Source organism: Echinops telfairi, unplaced genomic scaffold (genome assembly GCF_000313985.2).
Source record: "Echinops telfairi isolate 266 unplaced genomic scaffold, ASM31398v2 ScPeMD7_7410;HRSCAF=8448, whole genome shotgun sequence".
Lineage (NCBI taxonomy): Eukaryota > Metazoa > Chordata > Mammalia > Afrosoricida > Tenrecidae > Echinops > Echinops telfairi.
Window position 1 is genome coordinate 23,475,866 of NW_022111310.1, and position 21,383 is coordinate 23,497,248.

The 21,383-nt window shown below is 44.6% G+C and overlaps 1 protein-coding gene across 2 annotated transcripts in view; it reads right to left on the reverse strand.

The window, feature by feature from the left end:
• Nucleotides 1-21,383, reverse strand: part of BRINP1 (BMP/retinoic acid inducible neural specific 1) — a 223,638-nt gene that overhangs the window by 16,001 nt on the left and 186,254 nt on the right. For both annotated transcript variants that reach the window (XM_004712553.3, XM_045296663.1), the window contains exons 6-7: nt 20,483-20,719; nt 14,254-14,476 (exon numbers count right to left, since the gene is read on the reverse strand). In XM_004712553.3, coding sequence (XP_004712610.1) covers nt 14,254-14,476; nt 20,483-20,719 — 460 coding nt within the window. The remainder of the gene's footprint in view (nt 1-14,253; nt 14,477-20,482; nt 20,720-21,383) is intronic.

Below are 21,383 nucleotides of genomic sequence, written 5' to 3' on the forward strand. Positions count from 1 at the left end.
TTGCTTATGCACCCATCTTGTCTTCCATGATCGTGTCAGTAAGGTGAGCATAACAGAATGGCAGGTTATTAGAACAAAGTGTTCCTGTATTGGGGGAGTACTTGAATAGAGGCTCAATGTCTGCTTACACAGGGATACATTCCTCTTCCAAGGTCATATTCAGAGGAAGCCAATCCCTTTATTTCATTCAATTGTGTGTGTTTGTTTGTTAAATACACTTCCTCATTCTTTTCAATCACAGATATGCTTACCTTTTTCTCATTTATGATATTCTGCAGGATTCATTTGATGGTACTCATTTTATGTCAGTTCCTACCCCAAATATACAACAAGGAAGATCACATTTCTCATTGAGAAAGGGTTCCTCTATCCCAGGGTTCATGAGTTCCCCTAACCAGGGACATCAGTGCCACCTAGGAACTAAAAGCCAGACTCATTCTATCTGAATCAGAAACTCTGGGGTTGGGGGATGGAATGGCTAGCAATCTGGGCAATTGTAATGCCTGCTCCTGTTTGAGAACCAGCACTGTAATCCATGGATCTGTGGTAATGCTCATGTCAACACCAGAAAGTAACACTGAATCCTTTGACACCCAGGAGAGGGAATCCATCGATTCTCTAGGTCATCTTGCAAATGGCTTCCAGAGAATATTTATTGAAGAATGGTTTCCTATCACCTCAATGAGACAATATATACTCTACCACAAGCTCCCTGCACAATCTCACCCCAACACACTGGTCTAACCTTATTTAATGGCTGAAAGGACAGTGATTATTAGGTACAATGAGAATTAATACTCATTCATCATTTACTATATGCTAACAGACTTCTGGAGTCCCTGGCTAGTGAAATAGTGGGCTTGGCTGATAACTGAAAGGTTCGAAGTTTGAATGTACTTAACAGGGTTCGAGGAGTCCTGGTGGAGTTGTGGAGTATGCATTGGACTGTTCACCACTTGCTCAGCAGTTCAAGCCCTTCTGCCACACAGAGGGAGAAAGATGAGACTTCTGCTCCCAGAAAGACAGACAGGCCAGAAACCTGAAAGGGCAGTTCTATTCTGTCCTATGGAGTTACCATGAACTGGCACAGAGTGTAGGCCAAGTGAGTTTTACCAAACCAACTGAACTTGCCTTGGTTTAGTTTAACAACAGTGTCCTAGAAAAAAGGTTTAGAAATCTATTTCTAAAAACCAGCCACTGAAAGTCCTATGGAGTATATACTCTGATGTTATACTTTGATGCATGTGAGTCGTCATGAGTCTGATTTGATGGCAGCTAATTTTTACTGGTTAATAACCCAACATACACTTCTTGAGTAATCCTTACAGTAACCCTGTTAGGGAGTGATTGCCATTATCCCCATATGAAAGATGAAGGCACTTGGACCCAGCATATACTAAGTACATAGTTTACCAGGATCTCAGCCATGGTGCCTGGTTCCAAAACCTATGTTTTTAATCATGGTTAATATGATCTCTGATTGTTTTATTTCAAATGATTTTATATTTCTAGATCAAATTAGAATTAGGATTACTACCTACCCACTACTACTCAGTCAAAGCACTTATTATTTTCCTAACTGGAAGACCATTATCTCTAGCCCAAGTTCAAAGCTCCAAACACTTTCTGAATTTAGTTCAAAGAGACTCTGTCATTGCGTACTAGGCACTTTTCCTGCCACAGCGAGGAAACCAGCCAACAAACACGGTCCCTCCTTTCATGGCGTAAACACACAATCTCAAATGTGCTCCGTGCTATGTAGAAGGCGACACTGGATGAAGCAGAGAGAATAGCTGGGGGAGAGCAGCCTTGTCCAAGGAGTCAAAGCAGCATCCTGAAGAAAGTGGGGTTTCATCTGGAATTTACAAGATAAATAGGGGTATTTTTCTTACTTCTCTGTCCTTGAAGCATTTACCTTTACAACTTTCAAACTCTTGTCTATGAAATGGGATATAACAGAAACTACACTGTAGGGTTAAATGAGTTAAGATCTGTAAAGCATTTACAATTGAATCCGGTACATAAAAGTCAGTCTATCTATATTAAATATTACTGTATTTTATTATAATTTCTATTTTCAGATTGTAAGACCTTGACCAAGTAGCTTTACTAACAATGGCAAGTCAGTAGGATGAAAAGCTGTGTCTCAGGGCAAGCTTTTGCAATTAAGCTCCAATGGCTTGCCCCAAACCGATACCTTTCCTTCCCTCGGATGATTGCTGTGTGTGCAGCTGACAGCACAAGGAGCAGGCACTCAGGCTTGCTTATTGGCTGTGCTTCTGCAAAACATGCAGGGCTCCGTCCCCGCCGCATCATCAGCACACTCATCAAGAGTCAGCTCTCTGTAAACCAAACCGGTTTTTGTCTGTTCTATTTACTATTATTTGGAAGGAGCCCTGGTGGCACAGTGGTTAAGCACTGATCTGCTAACCCGAACATCAGTGGTTCAAAACCTTCTGATACTCCTTGATAGAAAGATGTGGCAGTCTCCTGTCAGGAGTATTTCAGCCTTAAAAATCCTAAGAGCAAGTTTACTCATCCCTTAAGGTTATGATGAGTTTGAATTGACTTGCTGGCAAGAGCTTTGTTTGCTAGCTATTGGCTAGTATTATATCATGGAATTAAATGTAAACTTAATCAATAAAATAAGAGTGTCAAAATAAATGAGCCGCCTTTCTCTGTGTAAGCTAATGTGAATACTTTGGGAGTATTCCACAATGATAAGGTGAAAGATATTGCGATCAATTAAATAAAGGTACGTTAACAGAAAAATATTTAGCAGAGGTTATAAAAACCAAGACACACTTTGATTATGTAGGATATTGCTTACTAAAGGTAGAAATATTATATGACTATGATTGTTCTTTCATTCAAGACAGTCATTGAATCTCAAAAAAGCAGAATATACCAACACTCCTACAGTGTAATGCATCACTTATTGTGGCTATCCTAGCCTTACTCTTTATAATTCCCACCACCAAACTGGATGGGAGCACACAGACCGGGTATATTTCCTCTCTTTCTGATGGGTCTAGGTAAGAGAAGGTGGGGCGAAATACTGACAGTACTGATAGATTGTATGATTCAGTTGTGATTACTAACAGGGTTAATTATGATTGTAAAAACTTGGAAGGCTGACATAGAGATTGCTCAGTTTTCCCATCCTTGATTGCAGAAGGGGACGCCTCCAGGCACTGAATTATGGAACCCAATTTGCTGACCCAGAGGGTTAGAGTTGCACATGTTCAGGAAGTGGCTCATTACAGAGCGAAATACCTTTTGGTCATTTATTGGAAGTATTAAAATGATTTTGTAACATTGTCTGAGCAAGGTCAAGCTGAGGGATTGGGGGCCAGAGAGAGGCTTGCTTCTGAGTACAGCAGAGAAGAGGTTGTTCTGACCAAAGAACTGTATCTTAAACACTTCTGATTCTGACTTGTAAGCTGTTCCCTGCCCTAATAAAGTCCTCCATGTGAGCATTGTCTATGAGTCTGTGCTGCCGTTGCAAAGAATCACTGAATGCAGGAAAAGCACAGACAGTGCTGTGGGAGGGGTGGCTGGTGTCAGAAATGGTAAGAAAGTTGGTGGGTCGCGGCATGTCTGACCCCTGCCGTTTGGGATTTTTCTTCCTCCTGTGCAGTCAGAGGAGGTGAACTGTGACAACCATGTCATTTTTCAGCTCCACAAAAGATTTTGGCCTTAGTGCAATAGGTTGGCCAGTGAATGCCTTTATTTATTTGTTTCGGCTACAATTAAATGTGTTTCTAAATAGGCAGCATATAATCACTTTAGGGTCCTCTGCATTGGCTATGGCATCTAAATTGGCACTTGGAGGACATCTTTGTACACCTGAGGCTGGCATGAACCAGATGCTTTTCAACCATCTCATATGCACATAGAAGCTGGGCATGAACGAGGAAGACTGGTGTTGGTGAGGACTATGGAAGACACTGGAGGGGCAGCACAGGGTGCTGGCTTTGCCTATTGCACATAGAGTCACCATGGGCCGGAACGGACTCCATAGCACCTACATATAGGAGGGATAGCAAACAAGCGAGGCAGGATCTAGGCAAGCTGGGTTGGCACCGTGGCCACAACAATGGGGTCAAATTTAAGAGCGGCAGTTGTGAGGCTGGCGCAGGTCTGGGCAGGTTTCATTCCATTGCCCAGAGGGTTACTTTGAGTCAGAAGGGCTCAATGGCGCCTAACAACAACAACAACAACAACAACAACAACAACAAAAGGGGCTAGCAGAAAGACAAACAAGTCTGTCTTGGAAGAAGTACAGGCAGAATGTTTCTTAAGCTGGGGGAACCGTGTCTCCTATACTTTGGACCTATTGTCAGGAGGGGCCAGTTCTTGGAGAAGAACATCATGCTTGGTAAAATAGAGGTCAGCATGAAAGAGGAGGCTCTTTAATGAGATGATGGATTGACACGATGGCTGAAGCAAGAGAATCAAACATAGGGATGATTGTGAGGATGGTAAAGGCTTGAATAGCATTACATTCTGTTATATGCTGGGCATCTCTGAATCGAAACCCAGTCAAGAGCACCCGGCACAGACAACTTTAACTTAACTATTTAAATCAGCGGGTCTCAACTTGTGGGTTGCGACCCCCTTGGGGATCGAACAACTCTTTCACGGGAATCTTGCGATTCATAACAGTAGCAAAATGACAGTGATGAAGTAGCAATGAAAATAATTTTATGGTTGGGGTTCACCACCACATGAGGAATTGTATTAAAGGGCCGTGGCATTAGGAAGGTTGAGAACCACTGATTTAAATAATCTGACAAACTCATCACTTAACCAGTTGCCCTCAAGTGGACCAGCATGCCAGGGCAGAACTTCGCTCCATAGGGTTTTGATGGCTGATTTTTTTTTAAGTAGATCACCTGGTCTTTCTTCTGAGGTACCTCTCTGGTGACTCTGACCTCATTCTCTGAGGTCACTGCTGAATGTGCTAACTATTCGTTTTAGTCAGGGACTCACACGCTCTCCTATTCTGCCTTGTAAGGAGTCTTGCATTTCGACTTCTTACTGCATGCTAAAGCTGCTCTTCTATTGACTTTTCCTGTCTTAGGTACTATTTTTATCTCCATCAGACCAATTAGGAAACTCAGACTTAGCTGAACACCTTTTCAAAGGCGCATCATTAGTAAATGGTCACACCTGTGCCTGTCAGGTTTCTGAGCCTGAGGTCTGAAGAACCTTAAATTCCGTTGTCTCTCGTTTGCCTTCTTACAATTTGCCAAGTTCATGTTTCACCTTCGGCAACAGAACCCTTCAGCCCTTGGAAAGAGAAATGGCATCTTCTTCATACAAAGGGATTTCAAAAAAAAAAAAAAGTAATGAAAAGGTAATGGGATTTTTCCATGAACCTTTTGAAGCTCCTTCATCTCTTGGACGTCTACTACCTCTGGGTTCTTGAAAATCTTAAAATAAGAGAGGTGCGTCTCTTTACAGGTTATTAAGAGTTGTCGCATAGATCTTACAAATGTCCTGGGACATCCACACTGCGGGGCAGTTCTTCTGATAATTTGGATCACACGGATGAGGGAACAGAGAGCTCAAGTGGGGTGAGCGACTTCGGGAGGTGACACATCTAATCAGCGGCATCACAGGGCTGTCCATCTACTAAACTGAAACTGGCTTCAGGTCAATAAAATCTTAGAAGTCGGAGGCCTCTTCCCCATGACAGGCGTTGATGGAGATTAAACCCAGAGTAGAGGAAGCAGAGGGCTCAGAGAAAAGACTCAAAACCAGTGAGGGGTCATCCGAACAGAGATGGCGACCATCTTGGCGGCCAGCATCCTTCCGCAGACACTAATTAAACACTGTAGGGAGCAGGGCCTTTGTTAAAAACTGACACAGGTTCAGAAGCAATGGCCCTAGGGTGGGAGTTGGAGGCAGATTCCCCCAAGGGATTTTCAGCTCAGCAATGCATAATTATATCTCCCTTGTCCAACCTGGACTTCTGGGTCAAGGCCATGTGAATTTGAGAAGTAAAAATAAACCACAGTCAAAAAGTCACTTGAAAATGCAAATAATTATACAATCTGCCCACAAGATAAACTCCCATGGATCTGCTTTGCTTCGGAATACTGTAACCTTTTAAAAAATAGTCAGGATATAGAAGGAAATCGGGCAGGAAACATCAAATCAAACTGGCATTAAGCACCTACTCTGTGCTAGGAATTTTTCTTCATCTTATTGAACTTCATGAATCCCAAGAAGGATCTCATCTTGCCCCCTTTTTCAGGAGCCTTGGCGGCACACACTGGTGAAAGTGCTCATCTGCTACATGCAAGGACAGCAGTTCTAACCCAACATTGCTCTGTGGGAGAGCGATGAAGCTGTCTGCTCCTGTAAAGATTCACAACCTTGGCAACCTGCAGGAACACTTTTACCCGACTCTACAGGGTCACCCTGCTTGATGACAACAGATTTTAACTGTCACAGGTAACAGTTTTCAAACTAACAGATTCAGCAAGAGATCACATCAGGATTTGGATCCTGAACAGTTGAACACAAATTCTATTGAAGTTACTATTTTGATTTTCATTTGATCAAATTGCCTAGACTATACATCCTGAGGGTCTGACGTTTAGCCATAGACTTTGCGGACAGTCCCTGGGTGACCTTGAACCAGTCCCAAAGTTGGTCATCAACTTTGAATGAGGAGGGCAATCTTACTGCAGAAAACTCATAGATTCTTTATAAGACCAAGGGGCTGAGCTTTTAGAGATTTTGTCCACATGCCCATTCTATGTCAAAAATCACCAGCATGTCCCTTCCCTGAACTCTGGTGTGTGTGTGTGTGTGTGTATGTGTAGCTATTGTGTGCTAGGTACTTGCCAGGAAGTTGTGAGTGCAAAGTGGTGAAGAACTTGGGAACCAGTACTTTTGCAGAGTTTTTGATGTCACTGATCAAATCGATAAGGAGTGGGGTGTTGGTAGACATTGATTTGCCCAGCAAATGAGAATTCAGAGAGCAAGGAAAGATGAGAAAAGCGGGTTCTCATGCAACCTTTGGGCACAGGAGACATGTTCCCAGGAAGGAACATTTGCCCTGAAACTGAAAGATAAGTAGAAGTTGCCACAGTGAATGGAGCCCGTGAGGAACACAAGTAGTTAAATACTACCAACCGAGAGATGAGAGGTTTGCATCCACGTCAGCCACACTAAAGCTGTGGCTCACTGTGGTACTCTGACTCGCACAGGGCTATCATGAGACAGAACTGATTCTGGTAAACTACAGTGAGTGGGGAAAAGGGCGGCATATTCCAGACAGAGGAAACCGCCTGTGCAGATCATGTGCAGTGCGAGGGAGCAGTGCATGTTTACTGAACTGAGAGCAGATTAGTGGGGCTTTAGCTGACAGCATCGACGGGCTAATAGGTAGACAGGGGTCCGATCATGGCTGGGTTCGTTTATTGTGCCAACCTGTCTGATAAACACATGTGGGGTTAATTGAAGGGTGGAGAGATAAATGGCTCAGTGAGCCTCGCCTTTTGAGTTCTCTGGTTCTCTTGCTTTGTGATGGTCACACCAGGGTGCAGCTGCCTTAGCAGTTCCCTGCTTTAGCTGGCAAGGCTGACTTTCTGCAAGACATCCCCAAGGAGAAGCCACATGGACTTACCCCGATGCAGCCCTAGGTGCTGGAGCAGCCGTGTAGAGACCCCTGCCAGCACTGAGGTGCTTACACATCCACTGATTTGGCTTTCTTCCTGCAGTCGGCATCATAGTCTGTGTTTTGTGAGATGGAAGAGAACTTTGTGGATTGGTGTCGGAAATATGGGTTAATGTTGGACTTTTGGGCTTGGGTAGCACTGGGTTGAGATGTTTTCTTGGTGTACACTTATCCTTTATATAAAACTCTCTTATACATGAGTTTCTGTGGATTTGTTTCTCTAAAGTACCCAGACTAATACAATGGCAGACAGGATACCTGAAGGATTTTGATTTCTTTCCTAAGAGCAGTGAGTAATAACCAAAATGTTTTAAACAAAGATATGCCATGATCAAATTTGCTTCTGAAGTCATAATTCTGTCTGCCTGAAGGAGCACAGATTGGAGAGTGATTACAGTAGATTCAGAGAGACTTCGTTCATAGGCCATTGTAATTTCAGGAAAAAGAAGATCAGAGTTTGAACTACAGGCTACACATTAAAATTGAGTAATTAGCATCATCTGAAAGTGATGCTGCTCAAAGATTCAATTACTGACCTTCTACCAATATTTTGAGTTGAACTGCTTCTCTCTCTGTGAGTACAATTTCCCCAAGAATTGGGAGGGACCTCAAGGATAATTGAGCCCAGTTCTTTTCAAATTGTTCTTTTCAAATGCTCCAAAAACGTTTCTGGAATTGCACAAAAGCCCAGTGAAGTCAGCAGAACTCCAACCTATTTTTTTTCTTTTCTTCCTCCTTCTCTTTTTCTTATTGTCCTCCATGCCTTTCCTCATTTATCTCTTGCCTTTGGTTGTTGTTTTGTTTTATTAATCATTTTATTGGGGGGCTCTTACAATATCTCTTGCCTTTTCCCCTTCCTCTCTTCTCTTCACTCCTCCTCCCCCTCTTTCTTTGCACTGAATAGTGATTTCTAGCACAATAATGGTGTGTAGCCTTGCTTGTTGTTACTGTGAGTTACTGTTCCTGTTACCCTTGGGACAGACTGATAGTGTCCCTATGCACTGCAGAAAGAAATGCAAAACTCGGCCCAATGCAGCGCCCTCCTCATCTTCGCTTTTTATTGGTCTAGGTAGGTCATCGACATAGTTTAGATAATCTTACCTCAGGGATAGGGAGAGTAGCACAGCAGTCTAAAAATAGATGGCTCGTATTTCCTGCTGGTTGTATAATCCTCAGCGAGTCATTTCACATTTCTATGCCTTAATTTCCCAAATGTAAAACAGGAGTGAATTAGTGCTACAAGATTGGCTGTGGCTCATTGCGGTAAATCTGCACAGGAGAGTACCTGGTCCCTGGTAAGTGTTTCATGTTGTTAGAGTTCAGCGGTTCTCAACCTGTGGGTCACAACCCCTTTGAGGGTTGAACGACCCTTTCACAGGGGTCACAGAAGACCATATTTCTGATGGTCTTAGGAACGGAGACACTGCTCCGCCTGGAGACGGGTCCACCCACATGCAGATAGGCCCACGTTAGGGGGAGGGGGGGAATGTCACCACAATATAAGGAACTGTATTAAAGTGTCATGGCATTAGGAAGGTTGAGAACCACTGCAATGGTTGTTTGGGGCTATCGAGTCAGTTCTAATTCATAGTGACCCTGTGTACAATACTAAATGGGCCCTGGACTAACCTGGCCATCATTGCAGCTGCTATGTAACCCAGCTCATTGAGAATCTGCCTCTCGTTCACTGACCTTCTCCTTTACCAGGCTTGGTTTCTTTTCTAGCAACAGGCCCCTCCTGTGCAAAGTAGGTGGGACCAAGTTAGTCATTCTGTGTAGCCTTGGACCTCAACCTATTTGCATGGTCTCTCCCTGCAACATGGCTTCTGGTTGACTCTGCATCCACAGCCCTCTTTTGTAGAATGTTCAGAGATCACAACATGCTTCCAGGCAAGCCATCTCAGGCAAATCCCACAGCAGACGTCTGGGTAGATTGGCAAAAAATGTTATACTCATTTCACAGATGACAAAACCAAGTGTCCGAGAATCTCGGTGGTTAGAGAAAGCTGTGATCAAGCTTGGAGGTGCCACTCCCAGTCTTTCTAACTCAGCACAACATGAGAATCTAGTGTGGGGGGTTGGATAACAAGAGGACTATCCTTGTGTGCTCTCACTGTCTCAGGGTGGACACGGGGGCCCAGATTTTTCACAGGATCTGAGGGGTTTGTCGTTGGACCCTCCAACAGAATGTAATACACGGTGGGTACCTACTAAGTATCTGGTGGGCTATTGAATTCCCCAACAGCAGCTGCTATGGCTGGAAATTTGTCTTTCGATCCTTATTCCAATAAGCACTTGGCATTGGGGCAGTGCCCAGGGCATAGCTTTCAGGAAACGCCTACTGAGTTGACTTGCACTGAAATGTGCCTCTTCTCTTTCACTACAGGGATGAGTTCAAAGTGTCTGTGTCTCCATTTGGACTCCAGCCTTGATTCAGGGATCCACCACTGGACTACAGCCTATAAAGAAACCCGGGTATGCCTCTGCCTTCTGCCACCTTGAGGAACTAACCCTGCCCTTAGAACCCTCATGCCCTGAAAGTCAGATGCTCTGAATTAGCACAGCAGCCCGTCCTTACAGTAGGCCCCACCATGGAGCACAAAGCCCCCCACAGCTCTGCAGCCCCCACTGAAGCCTGAGCTCCCAAGGTCCCTGGTTCATTGTGCTTCCATCCAGGGAGTCAGCAAGACAACTCCAATCCTGCCACTCACCTGCTGTGTGACCTTTGGCAAGTTAATTGCATGTTTGCTTCACTAGTTCCTACATCTATAAAACGGATCCACTAGCATCCACTTCACAGCAATAATGGGCAGATTAGATGAGAAAATGTGTCTTCATTATCAACACTCGCATTCATTGGATGATTACTATGTGTGCAGCAATCTCTATAACAAAATACCCCTGTCTGGTGAAAGTAACGACAAGAAGAAAAGAGCTGACATGTATGACTGTTTTCCACGTGTCAGCACTTATCTAAGCACTTTCTGCGGGTTAACGTGTTCATCCTTCCCGAGCCCCTCAAAATTCTACGAGCTAGACACTGTTGTTCTCCTCAAAGATGCTAGTAACCTCCCCCCAGTTACAGGGCGAATGGATGGCAGGGCTAGGACTTCAACGGAGGCAGTCTGACTCCAGAGTCCTTCTTCTTAATCAGCTCCATCTCCTCTTAAAATAACAGCTACTCAGCAGGAGACGGTGGCCACGAAGCTCCCTGACTTCTGAGGCTGAGGCAGAAGAAGCAGAGCAGCTTCGGGGCGGATGGTCTCCCTAAGAACCCAGTGGCCATGCTGCCAGAGAGCTGAGCCAAAGACGGAGAGTGGGTTCAGACACGTACTCTGGTTGAGCCCCACCGGAGCTCCCAGCTGACAGCCAGCACTGATGGCTGTTTTGGGAATGAACCAGCTTGGATCTCCAGGCCAGTGCCACATTCTACCAACTTGAGAGCCTCCATGAGAAAACAGCCCCACTGTGCGTGCCAACCTACAGACTCATGAGAGCAGACAACAAAATGCTGCTTTGAGCCTCTCCGTTTTGGGGTGAATTGTTTCGCCTCAGTGGCTAAGCAGAATGAATCCCTTGGTCCTCTAGCTCAATCATCAGTGGGCCTTGAAGCCAAGCTCCAATGGTCTATATTGGACCCCTCATGGACTCTGACCAGAAAACACCCTCTGAAGGCACTCTAAATCAATTCTCATGTCTTGATCTGGAGACACCATTGCACCCTGTGAACCTTAGTTACTTTATCTGTAAAATATGGGGCACCTCATTTATAAGATAGTGGTGACAAGGAGGAAATGAGTTGATTCAGGGAAGATGCTAAGACCAGTGGCTAACTTCCAAAGCGTATACCCTAGATCTCTCTCCATGGGCTCACTCAAAGTCAGCACGTCACTGGGCACTTTCAATAGCAAAAGCTTAGTCTTCTCACTTAACCTGCAGGCTAAGTGTTATCATTCCCCTGTGCAAATGAGATTCAGGGACTTACATGCAGCCCTGTGACTGCGACATGGTAGAGCCTGGATTGGGACCCAGTCTGTGAGAGACTCTTTGCGCCGCCCACTCTGTCCCTACAGTACCACCTTTTTAAAGGCAGAGGAACCTCCATGTGACCCTGTGGGAATAACCACCCCTGTTAGTGGACTGATCTCCCACAGCGTCCAGCTTGCAGACCAACTGAAGCCGAGAAAGCAGTTCATTTGCAAATTCTAGTTCGTTGAGCTGGAGGTGGCCCCAGGTTCCCAGTGTTAGCACCTCTGGCTGACACTGCTCCGCAGCAGAGAGGTGCCCGACCATGTGAGAAATGCTCATTAAAGCCTCCTATTCCGATGTCAGAAAGCAGCCCACAGCCAGGGCAGGAAGGTCAGCTCTCCGGGGAGGGCCCAGAAGAACAAGCGACAGAGTCTGTGGTCCCCCTCCACCCCAGCAGCCAGGAGTGAGTGCTCATTAAGCATACAGTTGAGTGACTGGCGAATGCTGGAACTGCAGGCACCCTCTCCGGGTAAGTGGAGGAAAACGGTAAGGTCGGGGCCAATTTTCTCCTCTCAGGAGGAGAAGAGGCAGCATGGTGAGTTCTTTCTTGGAAGGGCCCAGTGACAGCAGGCCATTTCTAGATGTCTACACCTAACAGCTGGGGTGGGAAGGGTAGAGGTTGGTCCCAGATGGGCACACCTGTACTTGAAATAGGGAAATGACTTGTTCTGGGCCACACAGCTTGTTTCTGAGAGAGCATGACCCAAATGCAGGCCTCCTGAATCTCAAGCCTGTGATTTTCCCAGGCCCAATCATTCCCACGAATGCTTTTCTAACTGCTTTTTTTCCTGCCCTGTTACCCCACAAACCCGACCCCAGATTCCCCTAGATCTGTCGTGCCTGGACAGTGCCTGTGCTCAGGACAGTTCACCTGTAAAAATGTGGCGGTTCTCTCGGGGAGGAGACGAACCAGACAGGGGGCGATGTAGCAGCGATGAAACATACAACTTTCCTCTAGTTCCTAAATGCTTCCTCTGCCCTCCACTATCATGGTCCCAATTCTACCTTGCAAATCTGGCTAGACCAGGGGATGCACACTGGTACAGATAGGAACTGGAAACACAGGGAATCCAGGGCAGATGATCCCTTCAGGACCAGTGGTGTGTATCGATACTGGGAGGGTGGAGGGAGGGTGGGTTAGAAAGTGGGAACCAATTACAAGGATCTACATATAACCTCCTCCCTGGGGGATGGACAACAGATAAGTGGGTGAAGGGAGACGTTGGACAGGGCAAGATATGACAAAATAATAAATTATAAATTATTAAGGGTTCATGAGGGAAGGGGGAGTGGGGAGGGAGGGGAAAAAAGAGGAACTAATACCAGGGGCTTAAGTGGAGAGTAAATGTTTTGAGAATGATGAGGGCAATGAATGTACAAATATACTTTATACAATTGATGTATGTATGCATTATGCTAAGAGTTGTATAAGCCCCTAATAAAATGATTAAAAAATTATAGGCAAATTAAAAAAAATGTGGCTGCTCACTGTCCCACTCATTTACCTGTCCCTCTCTGTTCTCAGAGCTGACAGCCTGCAAAATTGAATAACATCTGTCTTCACTTTGGTAAGGATTGAATAGGGCCCTTCTCAAGCAGGGGAATTCTGGGACCCCAGATGCCTTTATCTGTGGCCACCTTTTGTGGGGTGTGTTTTCTGATCTCGTCAACCAACTTCTCCCCATTCTCATACTAGATGTTGTCTTTTACAGAATGGAACTATTTATTGGATGGATCCCCAAGAGTGCAGGAGCTTCCTGAGAGCAGGGCCCATGCGCTGCTTAGTTCTGACTCTTTCTCAGTACAACGTGCAAGCGCGTGGAAGGAAGGTACTGGATGTGCTCCAGGGGAAAGTTTCTGAGAACGAAGTCTGGAATACCTAGATTTGAGTCCTGACCTCTTCCCTGTGGGTCCTTCAGCGGGTGCATACATAAACCATGGGAAGGCGCAGGCTCTGTCTGGCTTATCCGTCGCTGGGTGTTTTACCACTGCCCATGAGACCTGGCACATCAAAGGCAGGCCTGCAAGGCGCCAAGGTAGCAACGCTCAGGAGGCCCACACCCTCACGTCAGGACCCTGCACTCATTGACCTGAAGGAAGAGTGCGCCCTGGCTGGCTTGTTCGCCTTACTCTACTCCTGGCCATGATCAAAAGACTCAACGGATAAGTTGATTGTTTCCATCGTCAATCCAACTACTTCATCTTTAAGGTGAGGATGTGAAAATCTGCCCTGCTGAGATGTTTTAAAATTAAATAGATACCACATGTTAAGCAACCAGGAGAATGCCAGATTACAGTTAGGGCTGATAATACTTTCTTTCCTTGGTTCAATAGAGCAAACAGGACACAAAAACTGCACTTCCATGGATTCCATAAACAAGAAGACATTCAGTGTTGCCAAAGTCAGTAGGAAGGAAGCCAGAGACCATGCCAGGCACTGCATTTATCTGTGCAACCACCAAGCCTACAGTGGCACCAGGTCAGTGCCTGCAAAGTGGCAGGTGGCGGTTGGGATTGAGAGCACTTACCTCTCTCTAGGCAGCTGGTGGTTGGGATTGTGGCGACAGCGGACACTGAGGCCAAAGAGCTTCCGGGCAGTGCGCTGGATCTTCTGCCTCTGGGCCTCCATGGCACTCTGCAGGAGCTTGTAGCGGTTCTGCAGGTCCCAGTCGTTGCCCCAGTGCTGATGAATACTCCCGATGGTCAGGAAGTGGTTGCTGGGGAGACGCTTCATAAAGGACTTAAACTCATCTAGCAAGAGATGAAGGTCAAGAGAAAAGGCTGAGCATGACCTCCAACATCCGGGGACACTGCAAACGTTCAGCTCCACCTAACAGTAGACTTGTACACAAACTGACTTGTTTGAGGCTCATAGACTACTACATGGAGGCCATGGAAGCCTGTATTAGGCTCTGTACCAACTTGGCACTGCAAAGGCTATTTCACTTTTCATAGATTTTAAGCTAAGTACAAGAGTCTTTGCTACCATTGGAGTGAACGGGCATCCTATGTCAGTGCTTGTGTCTTGGAGTGATAGATGGAATTGCATCTCCCCCAAATATGGGCTGAAATCCCAATCTCTGACCCTATAAACATGACCCACTTTGGAAATTGAAGTTGTTGTTTTTTTCTATTACATTAATGGTGCCATATTGAATAGGATGGGGTCCTAAACCCAATGACTTCTCAGTTCTAATGAGAGAAAAATTGATATGGATGCATGCATGGCAGAGGGGAAGAGGAGAAAGATGTAAAGTACCACCAGCAAGCATCAGAAATCAGGAGAAAGACTCACACAAGGAATCAAAATTGACATACTTCGAGGCTGATTAGAACTTTTAGTCTCAAGAACTGTGAGAAAATAAGTTTTCATTCTTGACAGCCATAGCGGTCTATGTGTGACAGTAGCACTAGATAAGGAGCTTTGGGAGCAGTGTGGGTTGTATAGAGGCTGATAACCACAAGGATATCAGCTCAAACCTATCAGCCACTTCTGACGATCAAGATGAGGCTGTTTGTGCCTGTGATGATTTACAGACTCGGAAACCCTAGATACAGGTGTTGGAAGTGACTCAGTGGAGATAGACTTGGGTTTCAGAGAACTAGCCAATTAAAATGCAGGGCTTCCAAATTTCTGTAATTTGAATATCATCATTAAAATGATATTTATGTATCATTCACACTTATATTTGCTTAATATTTTCTTTGAATTGATTCACAATGGTTTTTTTGTTGTTGTTTCATTCAGTCTTGTGTGGAAAACCCCAGTTGCACGCCATTTGTAGAACAGAAGCTACAAAAATAAAGCTGAAACAAAATAAATAGGAAAACCCATTGCTGTGCAATCAAGTTCGATTCACAGGAATCCAATAGGACAGAGTAGAACTGCCTCATGGGGTTTCCGAGGCTGTAAATCTTTACAGAAACAGACGGTCACACCTTTCTCCCACTGAGGAACTAGGGGGCTTGAACTGCCGATCTTTGGGTGAGTAGATGAGTACTTTAACTCCTGTGCCATTTGGCATTTGTGATGGAAAACAATGTAAATACACTGGTCAGTTATTGTTGTGCTTGATCAATGATCAAACTTCAAAGCCTGCTTTCACTTTGGAGTAAAGAAAATGAGCAAGCGGGACAAAGGTATTAATGCATAAACCAAACCTCACTACCATAGAGTTGATTATAGTGACTCATAGGACAGGGTAGAACTGCCCCTGTATGTTTCCAAGAGTGTAACTCTTTGTGTGAGCAGAAAGCCCCGTCTTTCTCCCAAGGAGTAGTTGGTGGTTTTGAACTACTGACCTTGTGGTTAGCAGCCCAACACATAACCACTACATTACCAGGGCCCCTTAGCACCAAAATGAAACTTTCTCTTTGATGCAAGTTTGACGGAGATCACAAAATGGGCCAACCTCCTCTCTGTGCAATTCAGTCTTGTCTGAAGTCAATCATGAATATCATGGAACATCATTTCATATTTTGGGAAATTCCAGCTTAAAGTTGGGAGAAGCTCCAGGTCTCCCTGGGGAGGGTGTTCTGCCTCAGTTTGTGATGTTGAGAGTTAGAGGGTCGGCATGTGCTAAAACCTTGATACAGCCTCAGACATGATCGAGTTTAGCTTTTGTGTTGAAGTTGTGGGGCAGCGTGAGAACCTGATTTTCTGAAGGTGGAAGAGCCAGTGGAGGAGAGTCAAGACTGGAACCTCACCACTGTTTCCCACCCAAGCTGAGGGAGTTAGTTTATTGTGCCAACCTGGCCGATAAACACATGTGGGGTTAATTGAAGGGAGGAGGGATATATGGCTCGGTGAGTTTCGCTTTTCTAGTTCTCAGGTCTCTTGCTTTGTGGTTGTCGGGCCAGGGTACAGCTGCCTTGGTCAGTTTCCTGCTTCAGGTGGCAAGGCTCACTTCCTACAAGATATCTCTGAGAAGCCACATGGACCTACCCTGATGCAACCCTGAGTGCTGTAGCAGCCATGTGGAGACCCCTGCCAGTGCTGAGATGCTTACACATTCACTGATTTGACTTTCCTCCTGCAGTTGGCATCATAGTTTGTGTTTTGTGAGATGGAGGAGGACTTTGTGGATTGGTGTTGCACATATGGGTTAATGTTGGACTTGTGGGCTTGGGCAGCACTGGGTTGGGATGTTTTCTTGATGTGCACTTAACCTTTAGATAAAATTCTTTCTTATACATGAGTTTCTGTGGATTTGTTTCTCTAAAGTACCCTGACTAATACACAAGCCCTTGACTCACTTCCCTGCCACCAATGGGGGAAGCAAAGAATTGTAGTTGAAATATTTTTCAGGGGGAAAACGGCAAAGTAATTGGAAAAAACCAAACCAAATTAAACCAAACCATATGATGCTTAATACTTTCCCTTTATTCCATGGAACCTCCAGTTCAGGAGAGCTCAGATATAGAAGGCCTTCGCTTTATTTAACCAATATTTAAAAAGGACTCAGTACACACTAGGGGCGAACCACTTAAGGCATATTACTTATTTTGAGAGGTGGCCTGTGGAGTAAGTGCCTTCATTGTCCATTCTATAGAAAGCAGGGCACAGAGCATTAGGTAATTTGGCCATAGAGCCATAAATGGTAAAGTAAGACCTCAGGCCTAGAGCCAAAGCCTGGTTCTTCCTGGCACCTTAGACAGTGAAGCCTATGAGCAATGGAACTCAATGGGATGGCTGTCTTTCCAGGTCTCACGAGTTTTCTGCTTTAGACATGGGACAGTCAAAGCGCCTTTCTCAATATATATTGAGTTTTCTTCTTTGACAGTTATTCCTCTTACACAGGTTCTAGCTTTCTCTGATGTTCCTGCATTTCCTATGAACACACACAGGGAACCCCGCTGCAGATCAACATGTTGGAAGAACATGAATAAGTGAGTGGTACTCAAAACACAAGACTTGCACTTCCAGAGACTCTCCGGTACCTACCTCATGCTAGGGGGTCAGACTTGCCTAAGTTCACATCTTGACCAACGAAAAGCTCAGGGACCCAGGGAAAAGGGCTTATCCTCCAAACACCTCCTTTCCCCATCTGCTAAGGGGGTGTCATAGAATCGAATCCAAGGATTGAGAGGTGACATGGGACACAATCCGCACTCAGGGAATCATAGTATCAGATTGACAGGAGAACACAGACGCTGCACTGACTGGTTTACTCAGCGAGCCAGTTGGAGACAGGGGACTGGCCCTGATGATGTTGTGCTGCCTAACTCCCCTCCAGGGGAAGCTCATAGTCTATTGGACTCGGTTGAACCTTGAAAGGGTTCTTTTAAGTCTTTTCAAAGAACCTACCTAAGGTCAAATGAGAAACGAGAACTTGAAATTGGAATGCTGTAACTTTTTTTTTTTTGTCTAGAAGTAGAAGGATTCCTCCTGAGGAAGGAAGGCTATACCTAATATATGTGTGCAAACCAAGTTCTCTTTGGCCACCAACACCCTGGCGCTGTTACCAAGTCAATGGGCTGTCCCTTGGGACTGGTCATTAACTCTTCCAAATACCTGGTTCTGAGTCATCAATGTTAGCAGGCTGAAAACACACATACACATAAGGCACAAATGCATGTATGTCCACATGGTTTGCTTCATAGCGAAGCCATTCCAATTGGAGAGGTACAGGAACATCTAGAACAAACATGTACCCTTGTGGACAGAAAGTGCAACACACAGATGATCGCTTCGGCAGCCTCTGAGCTTTTTATGTTTCTGAACCCACCCATTCACTGTGGTTCCCCTTCCTTCCCAAGGACTGAATACTAAGGATCCCAACTGGCTATGCACAGAGCCTACACGCCCCTCTGCTTTTTGGCAATTAGGAGAATCTCTTTGCAAAAGCATTTTATCATAAAGATCCTTTTTTGTTGGAGGCCAAATAATGGTCAGAATACATTTCCAGCATAAAGTACTCTCTTTTATCAATTTCCCCAGGATTTCACATGGACTAATGGGTGCAGGATACTAGGCAGCCATCGTTCCATTAGGGACGTGTGGCCCTGTGAAAGCAATCATTGATGCACTAGGTGCTCCCAGAGTGGATTGCGGGTTAGAACCTAGAGAAGCCAGTCATTTCCAAATATTGTTCAACGGGGCTCTGCTTTTATCTCTGCTACACAGTGGCTTCAAGGTAAGAATGTGTTTGATCAAAGAGTTTCCTGGACAAAAATGTAAATAAATTCAAGTATTAAAAACACAAACAAGTCCCTTCATTTATCTGATGGGCCTGGGGGATGAAGTAAAATTTAAAAGTTGAAAAAGCAGCTGTGATCACTCGATTTGGAATCAGGCACTACTAGATTCCATCCTTACGCAGCCATTCACCAACTGTGAAACCTCAGGGTAGACGATAAGCCTTGACATATTTTTCTATAACACGTGAGTACAATGACTAACTTTAATGAAGTAGTAGTAATAGATTTGAGGGATATGAGTTGCTTTAAAAACAGGGATTCTGTATGGATATATCCACTCACTAAACAAATATTCATTGAGCCTCTACTATATGCTAACTACTAATGTATGATTTCCTTTTAGTAATCTCAAGGACTATCAAATTTGTCATATCTAAAACTGAGTACATGATCTTCTTTACAAACCTCTCAGTGTGTTCTCACTCAAATACTAACATTGATCCAGGTAGACAAACAGGGACGTTGGATGCCATCTCTCATAAGCTTCTTCTCTACAACTCTCAGAATGGATATAATATCAAATTGTGCCACTTCTCCCCTCAACCTGTCTTCATATTCCCTGTCTTCCCATCTGTGCCATCATCTCAATCCAATTCATACTCATCTCTCCTCGGCACCTAATGATGGCCTTCCCTGGGGGTGACCACATCCATGTTTTGAACTCTGCACTGTAATTAGTTACTTTCTAAATTTCTACTCAGTGAACTCAAGCTCATGGGGTCTTTTCTGACTATGTGAGCTCCCAATTCCGCACCAGCAGATCACCAGGCATCTCATCCTTCTTGCAATGCATACTGATCAGCACTTGTATGGCTATGTGATTAATGTCTGGCTTTCCCATAGAACTCAGACTCCCATGTGGCAAGAACTCCAACTTTACTCCTAAGCTACTGTGTGGTTTGGGGTGACTGATTTTTCTCTCCTGAACTGCATTTTGCTTCACCACAAGAAAAAGGAAAGGACTGAGTCCCCCGAAAGGAAACTCCCACTGTTGGGAGGTTGTGAATTCTTTAAAGCAGTGGTTCTCAACCTTCCTAAGGCCACAACCCTTTCATACAGTTCCTCATTTTATGGTGCCCCCCCAACCATAAAATTATTTTCATTGCTACTTCATAATTGTATTTTTGCTATTGTTATGAATCGGGTGACCCCTGTGAAAGGGTCATTCAACCCCCAAAGGGGAGACGACCAACATGTTGAGAACTGCTGCTTTAAAGAGATGCATAAAGGTAGCTAGCTAGATAGAAAGATAAACAGTGGACATAGAAACAGAGAGACAGACTTGGGAATCAAGACAACTATCTTAAGCCTTCCACTCTCTCCAGAGACATGATCTGTAGTTTACCTTTTCCATTTCATGGATACAACAGACACAGTACATCATATAATCCTAGTCTTTTCATTATGTGAGTCCTTCTTCCATGGCAGGAAAGGTTCTGGACTTGCCAAATGATAGAGTGGAAATGTTTCCCCCTAAGCAGTCCTAGTTCCAATTATAGACAAGTTCGCATCTCTGGACTGGACATTCATGCAGTATCACTAAATTGAGCTTTCTACCTGAATTCTCCAGGTCTCTATATGCTTCGGCCCAGGACTTGGCCATGTTGGCCAGCGTGTACTCCATGATCTGGATGTCGGTGATGGGACAGTTGCACTGGGGGAACTCCTCCGCACACTGGCACCTGCACTGGCTGTTCTGGCACACGTACTCCCCCTCGCCGTTGCACATGATGTAGCTCAAGGCTGACTGGACAAACTTCTCTTGCAGATACTGAGGGAAGATTATCTGAAGACCTGTTCAAGAATAGTGAAAAAAAAAAAGGTGGGTGGGGGATATAGAAAGGTTAAAAAAGGTGTTTCATTAACAGTTTGAAAAGGTGGTACATAAGAATTCTAAGCTGCTATATTTCTTTGGTGTTACAAAACCAAAATGTACCTGGGCCTGCCAAGACCAGACAGAGAAAAATCCTGTGAGGCCTCCACTTGCATGGTTGAGAGTTATTTAAACTTCTCTGATCATAACTTTGGCCATCTCTGAAACTCATATTCTGTTCCATTCCATTACGCCACTACAGAGGATTGTCCTTATACAAGGGCCTCAGGATCTCAGCTGGCCCTTTGAAACTGCAAATAGTGTTAGAATAACATATTTGGCCAACAAGCCAAATATGAAAACTAAAAAGGATAAACTACAAAATATAATTATTGAGGCCTTCTTTATCAGATAAGGTTTTCAGAAAATCCAGGGATGAGTTTTATATCAGAAAGGGGCTACACGCCCACACAGGCCCTTGAGGTCATTTATTTATTTGTTTTTCATGAGAACATCCTACTTTGATTATAGCTGATATAACTATAAATGTTCAGAAAGGAATCCTATGTGGAGTCTATACATCCAGTCTGAAATTCTGGAATGATAAGTCCTATTAGGTTTTTCAGTTTGCAAAAACATCAGCAG